This window comes from Thamnophis sirtalis, unplaced genomic scaffold (genome assembly GCF_051295495.1).
Source record: "Thamnophis sirtalis isolate CommonGarterSnake01/CBP01778 unplaced genomic scaffold, rThaSir2_p1.2 scaffold_12, whole genome shotgun sequence".
NCBI classification, from domain to species: Eukaryota; Metazoa; Chordata; class Lepidosauria; order Squamata; family Natricidae; genus Thamnophis; species Thamnophis sirtalis.
This window is the reverse complement of record NW_028261392.1, coordinates 35,216,302-35,231,882: the sequence shown is the minus strand read 5'-3', so window position 1 is coordinate 35,231,882 and position 15,581 is coordinate 35,216,302. Positions and strand designations below refer to the sequence as shown.

The window sequence follows — 15,581 nt, the reverse complement described above, 5'->3', positions numbered from 1 at the left end:
AAATCTCACATTAGATAGTTCAGATTTTTTTTCTCTTGTCTCAGGTACAGTATAATTGAAAATGTGTAAAGCTGGGTTTATATTATTATTGTTGTTGTTATATTTTTAAATGCTATGAATCTATTTCCCAATGGAAGGATTTTTTTTCATTTCACAACTCTTAAATTTTAGATCCTTTTAAGAGAAATACTAGCTTCAGATTTTGAAGTTTCCTCTCAATAATCCAGCCCCCCCCCCCCCAAATCCACATAGCAAGAATAAAATTATGTCTTCAGCTCCAGGAGTCAAAATGCCCAGTTCTTGGCTTCAGTTGACTTTTTTCCCTTTTGTTTTTGTATGAAAAAAATTGTGTTTTCATAGCATCTTGAGGTGAACCAATCATTTTCACTCTGTCTCAGCATTTCTTAGAATTCTTCAGTTTTATTAAATATTTCCTTCCAGTCCTGAGGCCCACTGCAGTGTCCATGTAATCTGGCAGACTGCTGCGTGCCCAGATTTTGTTCACGTGAGGGACTACAACAGTTGTAACATCAAAAGTGGATTGTAAGAAGCTTTTGGGGAGGTCTACCATAACTTTGGTGAAAGACTACCTGTATAGGATTTCACACTTGCAACCCCTAGCTTGAGTGAGGCCAGCTCCATAACAGCTTCTGCCTCAGTAGATATACAAGTAAGATTCCCTGAGCTTCATGTGAGGGCTATGTCCGTTAAGTAGTTTGTTAGCAGGAAACTACATAAACAGGCCTGGTCTAGCTTTCCTTCCTTTTCCTGGAAACCTTGCATATAGGACTGGCAGGAAAATAGCTTTTGGGTGGGTTTTTTTGAATGGGATGTTGTGATGAAATTTCTGGTATGCTTTGCATTGTTCTATTCTACCAGGGAGTAGTGTTCTGATGGTAGTTTAATGCAAGAGTTAAAGAGGACAATTGGTGGATAATTCTGGCTTATTTCTTCTACTAAAAATCACCAGCTGGTGATGAACACCAGTCATTCCTCAGCATTGGAAGAGCTGTGTTAGCCTTTTGAGATAGCATTAACAAAATTTTGTAAAACTAGAAGTATTTCCCCTTCTTTCCTTTTGCTGTCTGAAAAACTAAGACAGGTTCCTTCTAAAATGTTTCCCATACCCTTCCTCTTTTGTAGGCTGAGGTATCTTTTATGTTGGCTGTCCAGTAAGTGGATCTCCTTCTTCTTGACTGAAATAATATTGTTGGTTGAAATTATTATAGGGAAAAAGAATTGCACTTTAAAAATTATATAAAAAGTCTTATTTTTATTTAAAACACTTTCAATGAATTATAAAACAAAAACAAAGAAATTGGAGGATGACAGTAAACATATCCACATATGGTTATGAAATAAAAATGATTTTAATGTATATAACAAAGGCTTATTCATTATCTTAATGACTGTAAATTTTGAATTACAAACAAAATATTTTTAATTAAATATGAGCCAAAAATTTTGTACAAAGGTTTGTAGAATTTCTCAAGATAACTCCTTCCAACTCCTTCCTTGAAAATTCATTTGATTTAGTGATGAGTGGGCTTTTATGTGCACTCAGAAAAGCCAGATATCATATCAAAGAAAGAGCTTTATTTTTCTTGAACTGCTTTGGATAATCAATAATCAAAACAAATTTTAAAATGCAGGGAAACACTGCTGCCTAAGTTCTAGGAGTTTTCTTTTTAACTTTAGATAAATAACCATGCAATGGCATCATAAATAGTGTACAGGGTACTTAGATTATAGAAGAAATCTAACTCTGCAAAGTTCTTGACTACAGATATTGTAGAAGGGGGCATTTTTACAGATGAAATACTTGCATTCAAAGATTAGCAAAAAGCAAAATGTGGAAGATACCAGTCAATTATTAGATTGTGTTACATTGACTACTGTAGAATCCACATCTCCAGAGAAGCAAGCATATTTAGTTAGAACCTTCAAAGCACTGTCACTGGCCAGGGCTAGATCATTCCTTTCCCAAATGGCAATAGATGTATAGATAGTCCTTGACTTACAATCACAACTGAGCCCAGAATTTATGTTGCTAAGTGAAAAATTTGTTAAGTGAGTGTTGCCTATTTATGAATCTGGCTTCCCCAATGACTGGTCAGAAGGGGATCACATGACCCTGGTGCACTGCAACCGTCATTAATATGAGTCAGCTGCCAAGTGTCTGAATTTTGATCACTGACCATGGGGATGATGCAAATCATAAGTGTGAAAATGGTCATAAGTGCCTTTGTAACTTCGAACAGTGAATAAATGAACTATTGTAAGTCGAGGAGTACCTATATTTAATCCACCAGCTTAATGTTCCAAGAAATGCCTTTTTTACTCTTTTCTTGTATTATGCCTCGCCATAAGTATAAAAATACATTGAGAAAAATGATGTCTCTAGGGAGACATAAAACATTTTAGGTTTGTAGTACTCAAGAGTATAATTTTAATGTAATTGAACACTACAAAACCAATATTATTAAGGATTAATATTATAAACCTTTTAAGACACTTAAGTTTTATAACTATTCTGGAAACAATTGTTTATAAAACGAGAATCAGTCTATCCAGGTGACCCACACTCAAACCTGTCTTCCTAGTTGAAAGCCATGTTTCAGTTATTTCTTTCCCATTACCTTGTATCCCTGTCCTGTGGCTATCCTCATTAACTTCTCTCATGCTTTCTTTTTGTCATTTGAGAAAGTAGTGTCCATGGTTTCCATCCAACATTTGAAGAAAAGAAAAGCTTAAATGTGATTCCAAAACTATGGCACTTTGCTTGTGGAATGCATATTATCTCCATTTACCCTTCAGCTACATCAGCGTGCCGCACCCATAATGCAATGCACAACCCCCCAGTGCGCATGCGCGCACTATAGGCACGACCCCATTTTTTGCATGTTTTTTCACCCTCCCCAGGCTCCAGAGGCTTTATAGGAGCCTGGGGAAGGCGAAAACAGCCTCCCCAGCCGCCCTCTGGAGGCTTCAGGGACCTTCAGGAGCAGTCAAAACGAACCTCCAAGCAAAGCGGAAGTCACTTCCGGTTTGCTCGGAGGGTCGTTTTGAGCGCTCCAAAGACTTCAGGGACCTTCAGGAGGCTTCCCTGAAGCCTCCAGAGCAGTTAAAACAACCCTCCGAGCAAACTGGAAGTCCGTTCCCAAACTTCCGGTTTGCCCGTAGGACCGGTTTTTTGCGCTCCAGGGAAGCTCATGAACCTCCGGAGGGCTTGCCGGGGGCAGGGGAAGCTCTTTTTGCCCTCCCCAGGCTCCTATAAAGCCTCTGGAGCTTGGGGAGGGCGAAAAATGGCTTTTAATAAGGGTGAACTCAGCTGGCCAGCACAGGCATGCACGCTGGCCAGCTGACAGGGCAGCGCCTTGCGTGCCCTGACAAACAGCTCTACGTGCCACCTGTGGCACATGTGCCATAGGTTCGCCATCACTGAGCTACACCATGTCTTTATCTTTCATAGAATAAAATATATAAAGAAATTTAAATCTCATTTTCTTTCTTCTTGGGGAAGATAGTTGCAGTAATCTCATGCCCAGCAACCATTATTTGATTGGCTGCCAATAGAATGGAAAATTCCTGTATTTGCTTTAATTTGCTTTTAAGTTCCTGTGAGACTTAATTTTTCTCCTAAGACTGATAATTTGCAGGTGTGGAACATTTAAATGTGATATACTGTATAGGAAAATATTCTTTTACCGACCAGGCTGTCAAAGTTCTACAGGATTGTTAATATTTCAAAAAGCTGTGCCAGGAAATGTGTATATTAGTGAAAACAACACTGCAAGACATTGTATTAAACTGTATTCATATCAGTTTAAACATCTCAATTTTTCCTGTGGCTTGTTCTTAAAAATATAAGCTGTCCTTCAAGCCTCAGAATTTTAGTTCAGTATAGTTGTCATGTAGTATTTAGGGCTAATTGAGCTCTAACATGCAGTGTACACAGCTGGCAGAGTTAAGTTAAAGAAACTACTGAAATTTTATAATATGTTCTAATGACGTTAGAGTACGCAAAATCACAGCCATGGTATTATAAGAATGACTTTTATTAATGCACTACTTCAAGAATAGTTTAAATAACAATTCTTGACAGAAGTCTTTCATTAATACCTTAATGGTGAATGGTATAAATTTTAAGATGCTGTTTAAGAGAGCTATTGTTAAATTAAGAAAATGTTGAAAGTCATCTATCATATTACACAATTGAAAAGTGTTCAAATTTCTTTACTAAGAAATTATTTCTTAAGAGGAAGAAATATTTAAGATTTCCTTTCATGAGCTCTATAAAAATGTTAGAAAATGAGTGTCATGTGCAAATGTTCCGAAAGCAAACAGCTAAATAAAACATTCCTAAAAATGTATCAAACATAAAAGAAAAATGGTTTACAAATATTTGTATCATGAATTCTAATCATCATCAGAATCTGAATCATATTTCTTTCCTCTGATTGTTTTCTTATCCAATTTTGTGAAAAAGGTTCCAGACTTCTTTTGGCTTTGGAAAGGCGGCTCCATTAAGTTGCCACTAAAAAAGAAGAAATTAGTAATAATGTAAATATCCTTAAGGTAATAGCTGTCTGAAAAAGCAGTTTATTAGACATGTCTGCCACAACACAAATTAGAAGTACAATTATCTGAAGCCAACTCTCCCCCTTCCCCAGTATTACATTAAAAAAGGGATACATTATTTTGCTTCATGGATCTCTTAGGATTATAGCAAACATTTAAAACAATTAACAGGTGTGATAAAACATAAGCAATACCCTGCTGGATTGGATCCCTGCCCCCATCTTGTTCACAATCAATTTGTCCGTGTCATCAACTGGCCAACCATCTTATTTTTCTTACAAATTGGCACCCAGAAACTAGTTAATTTTTGTTTGGGAACTGTTATTGCTGTTGTCTTTTAGTAGATTTGGGAAGGAGGTTGAAAGTTTGTAGTAGTATTTAGAATGTTTGACAACTGAGACTGATTTGAAAATCAAAGTGGATGAAGAAAAGTTGAATGTGGTTGGATTGATGGTTGAAAAATGGAGACAGCAGGCAAAAGGACAGGGTACTAAATAGAGACAAATAAGCCTGAATGGGAAGCACACTGTAATTGAAAAAGGAACTTGATTGGTGGTTGAATGCCAATGGCATTCAAGATTGTTCCAAGAAAATGAAAGAGAGCAAGTAAGATAGCAGAATATGTGAATGCCTGGAAATTTATTTCAATTTTCCATGTTTATGAGTCTCTGGTAAAAACTGATGGCCTTTGATACAGGCTGCTTTTGACAAATGTTAGTTTTGTTTTGAATAAAATCTCATTCACGCATAATATGTTGATGGATAAATGGGCATGTATTACCGAAACTTGATTGGGCAGTGATGAAGCGATAGCTTTGTGAGAAATTTCCCGTCCTATATTTCAGGTCCATTAACAGCTGAAATGTTGTGGCTGGGATGATGGTGGCAATGACTGTGCATGGTATGTTTGCTGTGATTAGATGTGTTGCTCTGCTGACATTTGAACTAGAATAGGATTATTTGAATAACTTTGAGTCAGACCTATCTATGGAGCAGAAACAGTACTGATGGCTCTGGAGGATTTGGGCTCTTGAAAGTGGGAAGGTGTCCCTCTTTGTCTTATTGAAACTTACACAGCTTTTTATACCATTGCCCATTGTACCCTACTGGACCGCCTACAAGGACTGGGGGCTGAAGGAACCATTTTATGGTGGTTCCACTCCTACTTTAGTAGGAAGGGATGGTCAAACATTTAACCAACTTATCCATGCTACTTTTGAATATATACTGGAAACCCACAGAAGTCATCTGCTGGTCATGCAAGTATATGTTGATAATACTCAAATATGTACTGCTATCTCAGGTTGAACTGGAGATGCAATGGAAATCCTAGACCAGTGTCTGAAAGCCTCAAGGATTTGAAAAAAGTTTAGACTTAATCCAAGAAAGATCAAGTTACTTTTTGTTCCGATTTGAGATAGTCCCAGTATTACTTCTGGACAAGACTCTCTTCTTTAAAGGAGTTGGTCGAAATTTTGGGTTATTTTAGCAGTTGCTAGTGGAATAACAGGTAGGAACCTGACCTAGCCTTACCTAGATAAAGGCTACTGCATCAGTTGTGATCCAACATGAACTAGGAGGCTTTGTCCAGAAACTGCTAGGCTGCCTTTGGAAACCATTTAAAAACTATGCTGCTATGAAAATATTACACACACTTTCCAAATTGCTGCATTGATTAGCAATAGGCTGCCAAATTCAGTTGAAATAATTGGTTTTGACTTATATATCTTGGCTTCCAGGGATTAGGGACCATCTCCTCTAATGGGAATCTATCTGGTACATCTATGCATACAGGGTCTTTTCTCTTGAAGTCTTTACTGAATGTGGATCTGAATGCTGGCCCATAGTATAGATGCTCTATAATCTGGCGTATCTTATATTGGATATAGACATATGAATTAGACATACATAAAAATATATAAAAGGTGTATATTTTATAAAAGGTATAAAATATTTGTAATACAGTAGTAAAAATCCATAAATCAGGGAAACCTCAAAAATGATGACTTAGTATATCAATTTCACTACTTTGCCAGGAAGATATTTTTTTATATTAAGAGTATTATATAACAGTATAACAGCTACTATTGTAAGATTAATTTTATTTACCTGTAATTGATGATATCTGCGCAACCTAATCTCCATTCTAAAGTCTCTGTGGTGAATTCATCTGTGTTGCCAAGATCAGTAAACCCAACCACATAATCTTGAGTTTTTCCATCTTTTAATAGTGCTAATGTGGGAATTATCTTGATGCGAAGTCTCTCACAAAGAAATGGTGATTTTTCAGCATTTAACTTGATAAACCTAGTCTCAATATGCTTTTTTGCAAGTATTGTTAAATGCTTATCTAATATCACGCATCTGAGGAAAAATAAAAATATTTCATACGTTAAATGGTGAAATATGAAGTCATCTCTTGCTTTGTAACTCAAGTAAGGCTGTGCAAAGCATTTGAAGTGTGCTTTCATGTTTCTGCATATATAGTTGCTTCACTAGCAGGAACAGATGAAATATTTTCTCCACAAGTATGCATATAAATGCAAAGATGTCTGGAAATCCCTTTGAATGAGCCAAGTGAATATGGTTATTTCACCATTTTCAAGACAAGAACTTCAGGAAAGCTCCTTCAAAAGCTTTGCGCCACCTTAAAACACTACAAGCACTATCTGAAGCGTGCTTTCATGTTTTGCTATGCCAATGGTACTACAGTCATAGAACCAAAGTTAAAATGGATGTGATCTAATCAAACTCCCTTTTCATAAAGGACTCTATTAAACAATCCCTGAAAGTCTGTCATCCTGTCCATTTGAAAAAGTAAAACAAGGTCCATTATTGTTCTAGGCACAGCATTCTGCTATTTAAGACCTCTTACCTTCAGGAAAATATTCCTTATATAGATATAATTAAATATTAAAATCAGTGTGTGGATAAATTATTAAGCACATGCCCCAAATCTATTTTTCAATTTCCTTTCATTTTGACTTTGGGAGTTGATACTGTGAAAAATGCAACATTGAATCTGAAAGTTATCTCAGATAACTTTCCATCAGGTTTTCCAATAAATCTTTCAGATAATTGTCCTTAAGAGTCACTGATTTTTTTCCTATCTTCAGCAAACCACTATCAACTTCCTTGAATATGGTTTGGCATGATATGGAGATCCAGTGTATTATAGTTATTCAACAAACAATGGCTAAACAAATTACAATATTGTGAATGCAATTAGAATTATGACTAGAAATCTGCAGTTGGTTTTGTAAAGGGCTCATACATTTAAAAATATGGCAATTCTATGCATTAACTAGAAAGGTATTTTAACTTTTTAGTGATTACCTGAGGGTTGAATCTCTATAAAAATGACAGACCACATTTTTGCTCCCTTTCACCTCTTGAAAAAAATCTCGCTCACTGGGGATTTCTAGGTATTCTCCATGTCCTTTTGAAAGCCATTCCTATTAATAAGAATATAAAAATTTACATTTGATGCCATGAAGGAAATCATTCCACATTCATTCCATAACATTATAATTCTACCATTATTCTGTGAGAACAAGTTTCATCTGATGAATCCAAATCCTATCTTAAAGTTATATTGGTAGTAATTTTAGCATTTCTGATATGCTTTGATGTATTGGGAGTCCTACGGGATTGGGCGGCATATAAATTTATTAAATTACAATTAAATTACAAGTAGGTCAACATTAGTTCCAAAATGAATCCTATATTTAAATAAAAAGTAGTTCAACATTTATTATAAATCATTTCCAAAACTAAAAGGACTAGAAGAAAAGTCTGCATTCCAAAAGAATAGTGAAGTTTTAATGGTTAATACTTTAATATGAAGTAAATTACCAGTGGAATCATGCACATATTTGTTCCAACCTGTCCAAAAATTATGGTTTGTTCAGAAATTACATAGGGCTGCAACAATTGTGTATTCATACAGTAATTTAATTAGTCAAAAATATCTGTACAAATTTCACTTCCAGACTGGAATTCTTTAAGCCATTTTAGTGATATAGTAGCTGCAATTGCTTAGTTTGAATTTGAGTTATACTGCAAATGTAAATTAAATCAAATTCATTTTTTGCTTGATCTTTATTTTTAAAACTGCGCTTCCTGCATATTACTTAAGATCAAGGGTAACCATTTGATTCCCCCCAACTGGTTTTTAGCAGAAAAAACTCAATCCTGCCTTTCATAAAGATTTTCAATTACTCTTGTGTATGTTCTTCAGTTTTCTATATCACAATACTTATTGAGGTTGATAATTGTAATGACCCTGGAAGTCCTAAGATATTCATAGACTGATGTATTTGGGCATAATAAGATAATATTATGTTTGTTTACATTCATTATATGGAAAATAATGAAAGGCAACACTTGGAAGAATCTGTCAACCAATGATAAAAGAATTCAAGAAGCTGGAATGTTATAGTAGCTAGTCCTATGCCTATACGACTAGATGGAATCAGGTAGTCTTACAAAGTCAACAGATGTTTCTTCCAATGTGCATTGGACTGTACCCTGAGGCAATTCATACATGTATTTCACTGAATCTGTTAAAGTAGCTTAGATTAAATTTGCAAAGGTTGATGGGTGAGGCTGTAATAATAAACATATGAATATTGACTAAAACCCTCATATTTTAATAGAATTTACTAATTCACTATTTAATTTCACTTCATCTCAAATCCCTGTGATGGAAAATAAGCTAACATTTTGTTAATGTCATCTCTTTATGTGTTAGTGGACTACGAGTGGCCTAGTTTGTAGAGATACTCCATGATTATAAATGCAATAGAGGAGAAGGGGTTTGGACCCTTATATTTATCAGTTACCTGTTTTTGTTGCTGAGCTTTCTTGAGTGCTTCAAGCCTTCTTCGTTTGAGAAGTTCCAGTTCATCTTCATCCATCTGGTCCAATTTTTGTATTTCAGCATCAAGCTCTTCTTCTACAATCTTAGTTGTCTGAAGCATTGAAGCTTCCACGGCTTGCGAAAAAACAGAGGTATCTGCATTCATTTTCTTTTTAAGTTAGCAGCAGACACATTAAACCTGAAAAATGAAGTAGATTTCAAATTAGAACCAGGCATAATAGAAAAAAATATTTATTACAATAACAATTGCATACATTGTGTTGTAGAAATATAAATGGAATTTGAAAGAAGATTTAGCATAGTGATAAGAATATTTAATTGAAAGGCTGACTGGGGTCGATTCTTTTGCTTTAGTTAAATAGTGGTCACTATTAAACTAAATAGTGGAAGGATTATTGACCACATACATTTTGTTCTGATTATTTGGTTTAAGCCTTGTTGGGGGGGGGGGGGAGTTGTCATGGAACAGAGATTGATATCTGAACCATTTTCATTATTAGTCAGCATTTTGAATTCTTCTCTTGAGGATTACTAAACTAGAATTCTAATTTGATACTCTTGGGATGAGAAATTCAGTAGTAAATTATCTGGTATTTTGCATGTGGCATATAGACAAGAAAATAGTATCAGAAATAAAATAAAATTTCACGTGGCATTGACATAAAGCCTCAGTAAAAAAAAATCTGTCTGTTACCAAATAAAGATGTCCGAGCTTACATTTTGATAAAAATGGCAAAACGATTGCTTCTCAGTGTTATTGTGATAATGAATTGTGATACCAATATAATATACAGTATTGTTGTTGCTAAAAGACTAAATCAAATTAATATGCACACAAAGATGCTTCATTTGTTGCATTCAAAATATTCATAATTGAATTCAAGATAAATCTCATGTATACTACAGAAAATAGCAATTCCTAAAAGTGTTTCTTACTCTAGAAAAGAAATTCAGCAAAGCAGCATATTATAAATCCTTTTTCAGAAATGTAAGGTATTTAATCATTCATTAAATTACAAATATCTCTCTTGGTAGGCACAGTCTTGGAAAAGGTATCTTATTCTTCATAACACAAATGCCTCTGTTGAATTAATACTTTTTAGCTATAATTTTCATAATCCACTTTTAATAATGAAAAATTAGAGAGAAAAACTTTACTACATCCACCTATTTTGCTTTGCCCACAGTGCCCATCTACGATTTAACAACTTAAGGATTTTGAATGACCTTAGTATTTTTTCCCCAAATACGGATTTCCCCGTATTTTGTGAACCCCATTAAATTCTGTAAAATATATTTCATTAAGATCAACAAGCAACTGATCAAGATCTAAAATTAATTAGAGTCTACTTTAAATATTAAGTATTGATGGCATCATGCTTCATATTCTGGAAATACGATTTCAGTTAAGAAGCTCTGAAATATCACATGTTGTAGAAAAAGCAATTTCTGATAGGGCGGATAAGGAAAATATACTTATCCATCCAGAGCTGACACCTAAATCTTAAACCAACAGAGATGCATCCAGCTAATCAAGTCTTTCCAAAATAAATATGAAGGCATAAACACCGTTTATTTGTATCGTTTCGAGACCCAGGCAACCGAACAGCAATGATTCGGCTCCATACTTACTAGTTAGAAATCGAAAGTCCACAAAGGAACGCTCCTCGGCGTAGAAGAACCACAAAACTCTCTCCCTGAGCCTCTATCGCCCGACCGGCCTCCCAAAGGATCCCGACGCCCCACAAGTTGGCTCAGCAAGTAAACCTGGTCACCCCGGGAGTCCCGCGCATGCGCCTCTATCCTCAGCGACGCGTCCTGAGGACGTTTTATTGTTGACGCAGCAGTTAGCTGTCAGAGGCGGCGATCCTTTCTGCGCTTGCGTCGTGCGTATATGTGTTTCTGAAGACGCTTGAACGGGGTGGCTGCTTCGCTGCATTACGTTCACGTCAATTAACGACTTAGATTAAAAGTGTCGCTTGAGTGAGGGGAATTTATAACAAAAAAGCAACGCTTCCTGCACATACCGCCCCGAGTCACGCTAATTCCGTTAGTTTGTAATAAGCCATACAAGAACTCGCAAGACCCAACGCCCGGGTGTCCCCCCCCATCTCGGTACCACCCGCATCCCACCTCTGGATGGCCCTCAGCGGAGGGTGGCGCATTAATGGGGCCTTTCCACTGCTGAGCGCTCTCGGTCCTCCCCGGTCGTTCAAGGGACAGGTGTGTCCCAGTCCCACGTTCAAACTCATCTTGAATACGGGCCCAATTCAGGCGTATGGCTGCAGTTCATCCTCCGTCCAGAGGAGGCGGTCGCAGCAGCCGGAAGCTCCCGGCCAGGCAACCTGCTTTTTTTCCTCAGCGCTGATTGCCCGCCTGCCGCGTGCCGGGGGCCAGAGGTGAAGCGCCTGCGTGCATCGTCGTCCGCTGCCGAGTGGAGGGTTCGCGTTGGCCTCTCACCATATGTGCCCTCTCGCGTGTGGAAGCGGCTGGCTGGGCCCTGCGCAAGGCGAGCGAACGAGCGAGCCAGCCTCGGAGAGGCGGTTGCAACCATGGGCAAAAAGCAGAAAAACAAGAGCGACGACAGGTACCCAGAGCCCTGGACATGGGCTGAGTGGGCGGGGAGCGGGGATAGTCGGCGGCTGCCGGCCGAGGGCTAGTCCTGCGCTGCTTCTCCTTATTCCACGCTGAGGGAGGCAGCGCGCAGGGACTCCCCTTCCTCAGCCAGGGAACACGAGGTAGCTCCCCTCTCACTCGGAGGACGGGACTCTTCGGGCCAGAGGCTCCCGTGTCTCCTGTCCTCGCGTGTGAAAGGCTGGGACGGGAGGGGGCCGCCCGAATTCATCTATCTCGACCTTTGTGGGACTTTCATGGCTGGACTGTTTACTTCTGAGAAATACTCGTCTGGTTCTTGTTTGCCTGCTCATTAACAGGCGCTGTTAGTCATGTTTCCTTCGCAATTATTTTAGGTGTGCGTTTTTTCTGCTCGACTCCACCGTGTGACTCCTGGGTGCAGTCGCTTTTCCAGTTAGGAGAGCTAGAATTATTTAAAGACAATGCCATATTTTTAAATGTAAGTAGGAAGCCCTAAAGCCCCGTGCTTCCCACTTGGCCCTTCAGCTTAAAGCTGACGTGGAAAAGTTACTGATAAACAAGTTAAAGGAGATCAAACAATTCCTTGTTAACATTACTTGTTAAGATAATCACAATTTACTATAGATGACTGTGTGAATTTTCTTAAGTTGGTTATGTTAGGGAGATCTTTGTGGCCCAAATGTCCTTCGTTTCAAGAAGAGTACAGTGGTAGGAACAACTAAAAGTTTTGTTCTTGGGGTTCTTGTGAAAAAAGAGGCTTTCGGTCTCACCTATCTGTACTATTGACCCCTGGCTTGCTGCATTTCTCATCAGAGTTTCCTACATGCCTAGTTTTTAGTAATTGTTGGAACCTCCAACATTTAGAGCACGGATACATTCTGTATGATTATTTCTGCATGATCATTAGTGATAATTAACTACTAGCCATGAATTTTACCAGTCTTGAAATTAAATACTGAATCCTACTAGCTCCCTAAGATAACATGGTAAGAATCAGTTGATTACTGTAAATATGTAACATGATATAAATGCTGATGAAATAGCCTACTATGTTACCTATGCAAGCATTACACTTGAAACAGAAGAAGGTAATGTACAGGAAAATATAAGAACAGCATATAAATAAAAGGTCAAAGCCCTGTGTTTTCAAAAAATGTTGAGTAAAGTGATGTTTTGACTCAGTCATTTTAATCCTAAAAAGAAAGTAGGACGGAGAAAGATGGCCACCCATACATTTAAAAAAAATCTTGGTATGTGGTTAATTGCGACTTTAATTGTTACTTTCAGAACCAGAAATATACAATTACCAAAGGTTTGTTACCTTTGATGCCTTTATGGCATTAAAGAAAACTCAGCAAGACTTTTGAGAAAGACGATACCATTCTCCTGAAGATCAGAGAAGGTGCAAAGACTGTCAATTTAGATGTGATAGAGAACAGAATAGCTTACTGGAAAATGTTATGCAGTTAACCATTGTAACTCTAATTAATATGCTAAATGCTATTAAGATTTAACAGGGCAAAATAATGCCCCTGGAATCTTAATCTTGCTAGATTATTTGACAAGAACTTCATGGAAGCCCTAATCAGATGGTTTTGGCTTTGCATGAAATATATCATTTTGAGGGCTCATTACATCCCAGTTTATTTATTTATTTTTTTTGTTATAACTACTCAGCCTCAGATTTCCTGTATGGAATTATTTTTTATAGAACACTTAAATTGCTCAGGTAAGAGTAAGGTGAGAGCCAGTTTGGTGTAGTGGTTAAGGCACAGGTTAGAAACTATGATAACTACTTCTAATTCTGCCTTCAGCATTGGGGACTTTGGGTCAGTCTCAGTGACTTTAAGCCAGTCACTCTTTTAGCCTTGGAAGCAGGCAATGGCAAACAACTTTCAAAAACTTGCCAAGAAAACTACAGGGACTTATCCAGGAACTTGTCAGCATTGACTTGAAGGCACATGTACATAGTAGACTTAGAAGATAAAGAAAATCATTACGCTTTTCATAGATTATGCCAAAGATGTTCACCAGCACAGAGAAATATTAACTTGCATTTGAAATAGTGCTTGAGGAAAGAAATCTAAAACGATCAACTGAAAATCATTTCATTACTGTGGGGAGTCTAAAACACATCTCACCTCTAAATTCCTATTAAAAGTTGATTTTTTTTCCAAATTTATTGTGGATTATCTTTAACTCTTAATTATATATGCATATTTATGTCCTTAACTACAGCAAAATATGACAGCTTTTTAGCTACAGTCTTTTATTCCCTATTCCCTCTTGTCCTTTTTGATTTAAATTTGTCTTTATTTAAGAATGGAGTTTATAGATTTTATTTTCTTGGCTTGAATTTTTAATGATATCCATATGGCATATATATTTTTTCTTGCTCAAATATTAATGTTAATAATCTCATTTGTAAGATACAATGTTAAAAACTGGGATCTTCAATGAACTGCTAAAATATGAATATTGAAAGTGGTTTTATTTTTCTTAGGAGATAACATTCTCCCTAAATATAAATATTTCATAGGAAGATTATAGGAATATTTTATAGGAGAAAGATTTATATATGTAGTATTTTTAAATGCAAGAAGTGTGATTTTAATCAGATTTTCTAAACTACAGAAAGCTATGACATTTTTACTAAAAAAATGTCAGGATAAAAATAGTATATACAAGTAGTGCTAGACTTACAACAGTTCATTTAGTGACCATTCACAGTTACAACAATACTGAAAAAAGTGGCTTATGACTATTCTTTACACTTGTGACTGTTGCCACATCCCCTTGGTCATGTGATCAAAATTCAGATGCTTGGCAATTCATATTGATGATGGTTGCAATGTCCAGGATCATGTGATTCCTTTTGCAATCTTCTGCTAAGCAAACTCAATAGTAATAGCACTTAGACTTATACACCATTTCACAGTGCTATGCAGCCCTCTCTAAGCAGTTCACAGAGTCCACATATTGCCTCCAACAATCTGGGCTCTTATTTTACCAACCTTGGAAGGATGAGTCAACCTTGAGCCTGGTGAGAATCGAACTGCCAAACTGCAGCCAGCCAGCAGTCAGCAGAAGTAGCCTACAATGCTGCATTCTAACTACTGCACCAGCTCAGTGGTGAAGCCAGATTCACTTAACCATGTTATGTAAATTCAGGTGGTGCTTCTGTGATATTGGTTTATATGGCAAAAATTTAAAAACTGTTTTAAGTAATAGTTATATTTAACATTCTGAAAAATAAAGATTTTATTAAGCAAAAGGTAAAGGTGATTATTTTTATATTATATTATAACAGTTTTGATTTCAACATGCCTTTGGTAATGAGAAGCTGTTGAAATATTTTTTTAGGGTCTTACCACGTATTTATAAAAACAAACAATAATTGGCTACAATTAAATTCTTAGAGGAGCAGGTGATGATATATTTCTTTATATAGATCTTTGGTAACTGCTAAATATGATTTTAATCAAATATGAAATTAATCATTTTTAAGGATTTTTATTAGATT

At 36.7% G+C, this 15,581-nt stretch overlaps 2 protein-coding genes across 2 annotated transcripts in view; one reads left to right on the top strand and one right to left on the bottom strand.

Moving 5' to 3' along the window:
- Window positions 1-1,351: 1,351 nt before the first annotated feature.
- TXNDC9 (thioredoxin domain containing 9) lies at window positions 1,352-11,258 on the bottom strand. The gene is made up of 5 exons (XM_014070986.2): window positions 11,096-11,258; window positions 9,426-9,641; window positions 7,918-8,036; window positions 6,691-6,945; window positions 1,352-4,537 (listed from the first exon to the last, which is right to left on the bottom strand). The coding sequence occupies exons 2-5, from the start codon at window positions 9,606-9,608 to the stop codon at window positions 4,420-4,422; spliced, it is 675 nt and encodes a 224-aa protein (XP_013926461.2). The 5' UTR covers window positions 9,609-9,641; window positions 11,096-11,258; the 3' UTR covers window positions 1,352-4,419.
- A 589-nt stretch (window positions 11,259-11,847) lies between these two features.
- EIF5B (eukaryotic translation initiation factor 5B) overlaps window positions 11,848-15,581 on the top strand; it is a 33,205-nt gene continuing 29,471 nt past the window's right edge. Inside the window, exon 1 of the mRNA XM_087726664.1 lies at window positions 11,848-12,050. Within this exon, the coding sequence (XP_087582790.1) occupies window positions 12,016-12,050 (35 nt within the window). The 5' untranslated portion in view covers window positions 11,848-12,015. The remainder of the gene's footprint in view (window positions 12,051-15,581) is intronic.

Coding starts and splice junctions, on each gene's coding strand:
- TXNDC9 (XM_014070986.2), bottom strand. CDS start 9,608: ATGAATGCAGATACCTCTGTTTTTTCGCAAGCCGTGGAAGCTTCAATG. Junction 6,946..7,917: donor TATAGAGATTCAACCCTCAG/GTAATCACTAAA, acceptor ATTTTTCCTCAG/ATGCGTGATATTAGATAAGC. Junction 4,538..6,690: donor GCAGATATCATCAATTACAG/GTAAATAAAATT, acceptor CTTCTTTTTTAG/TGGCAACTTAATGGAGCCGC.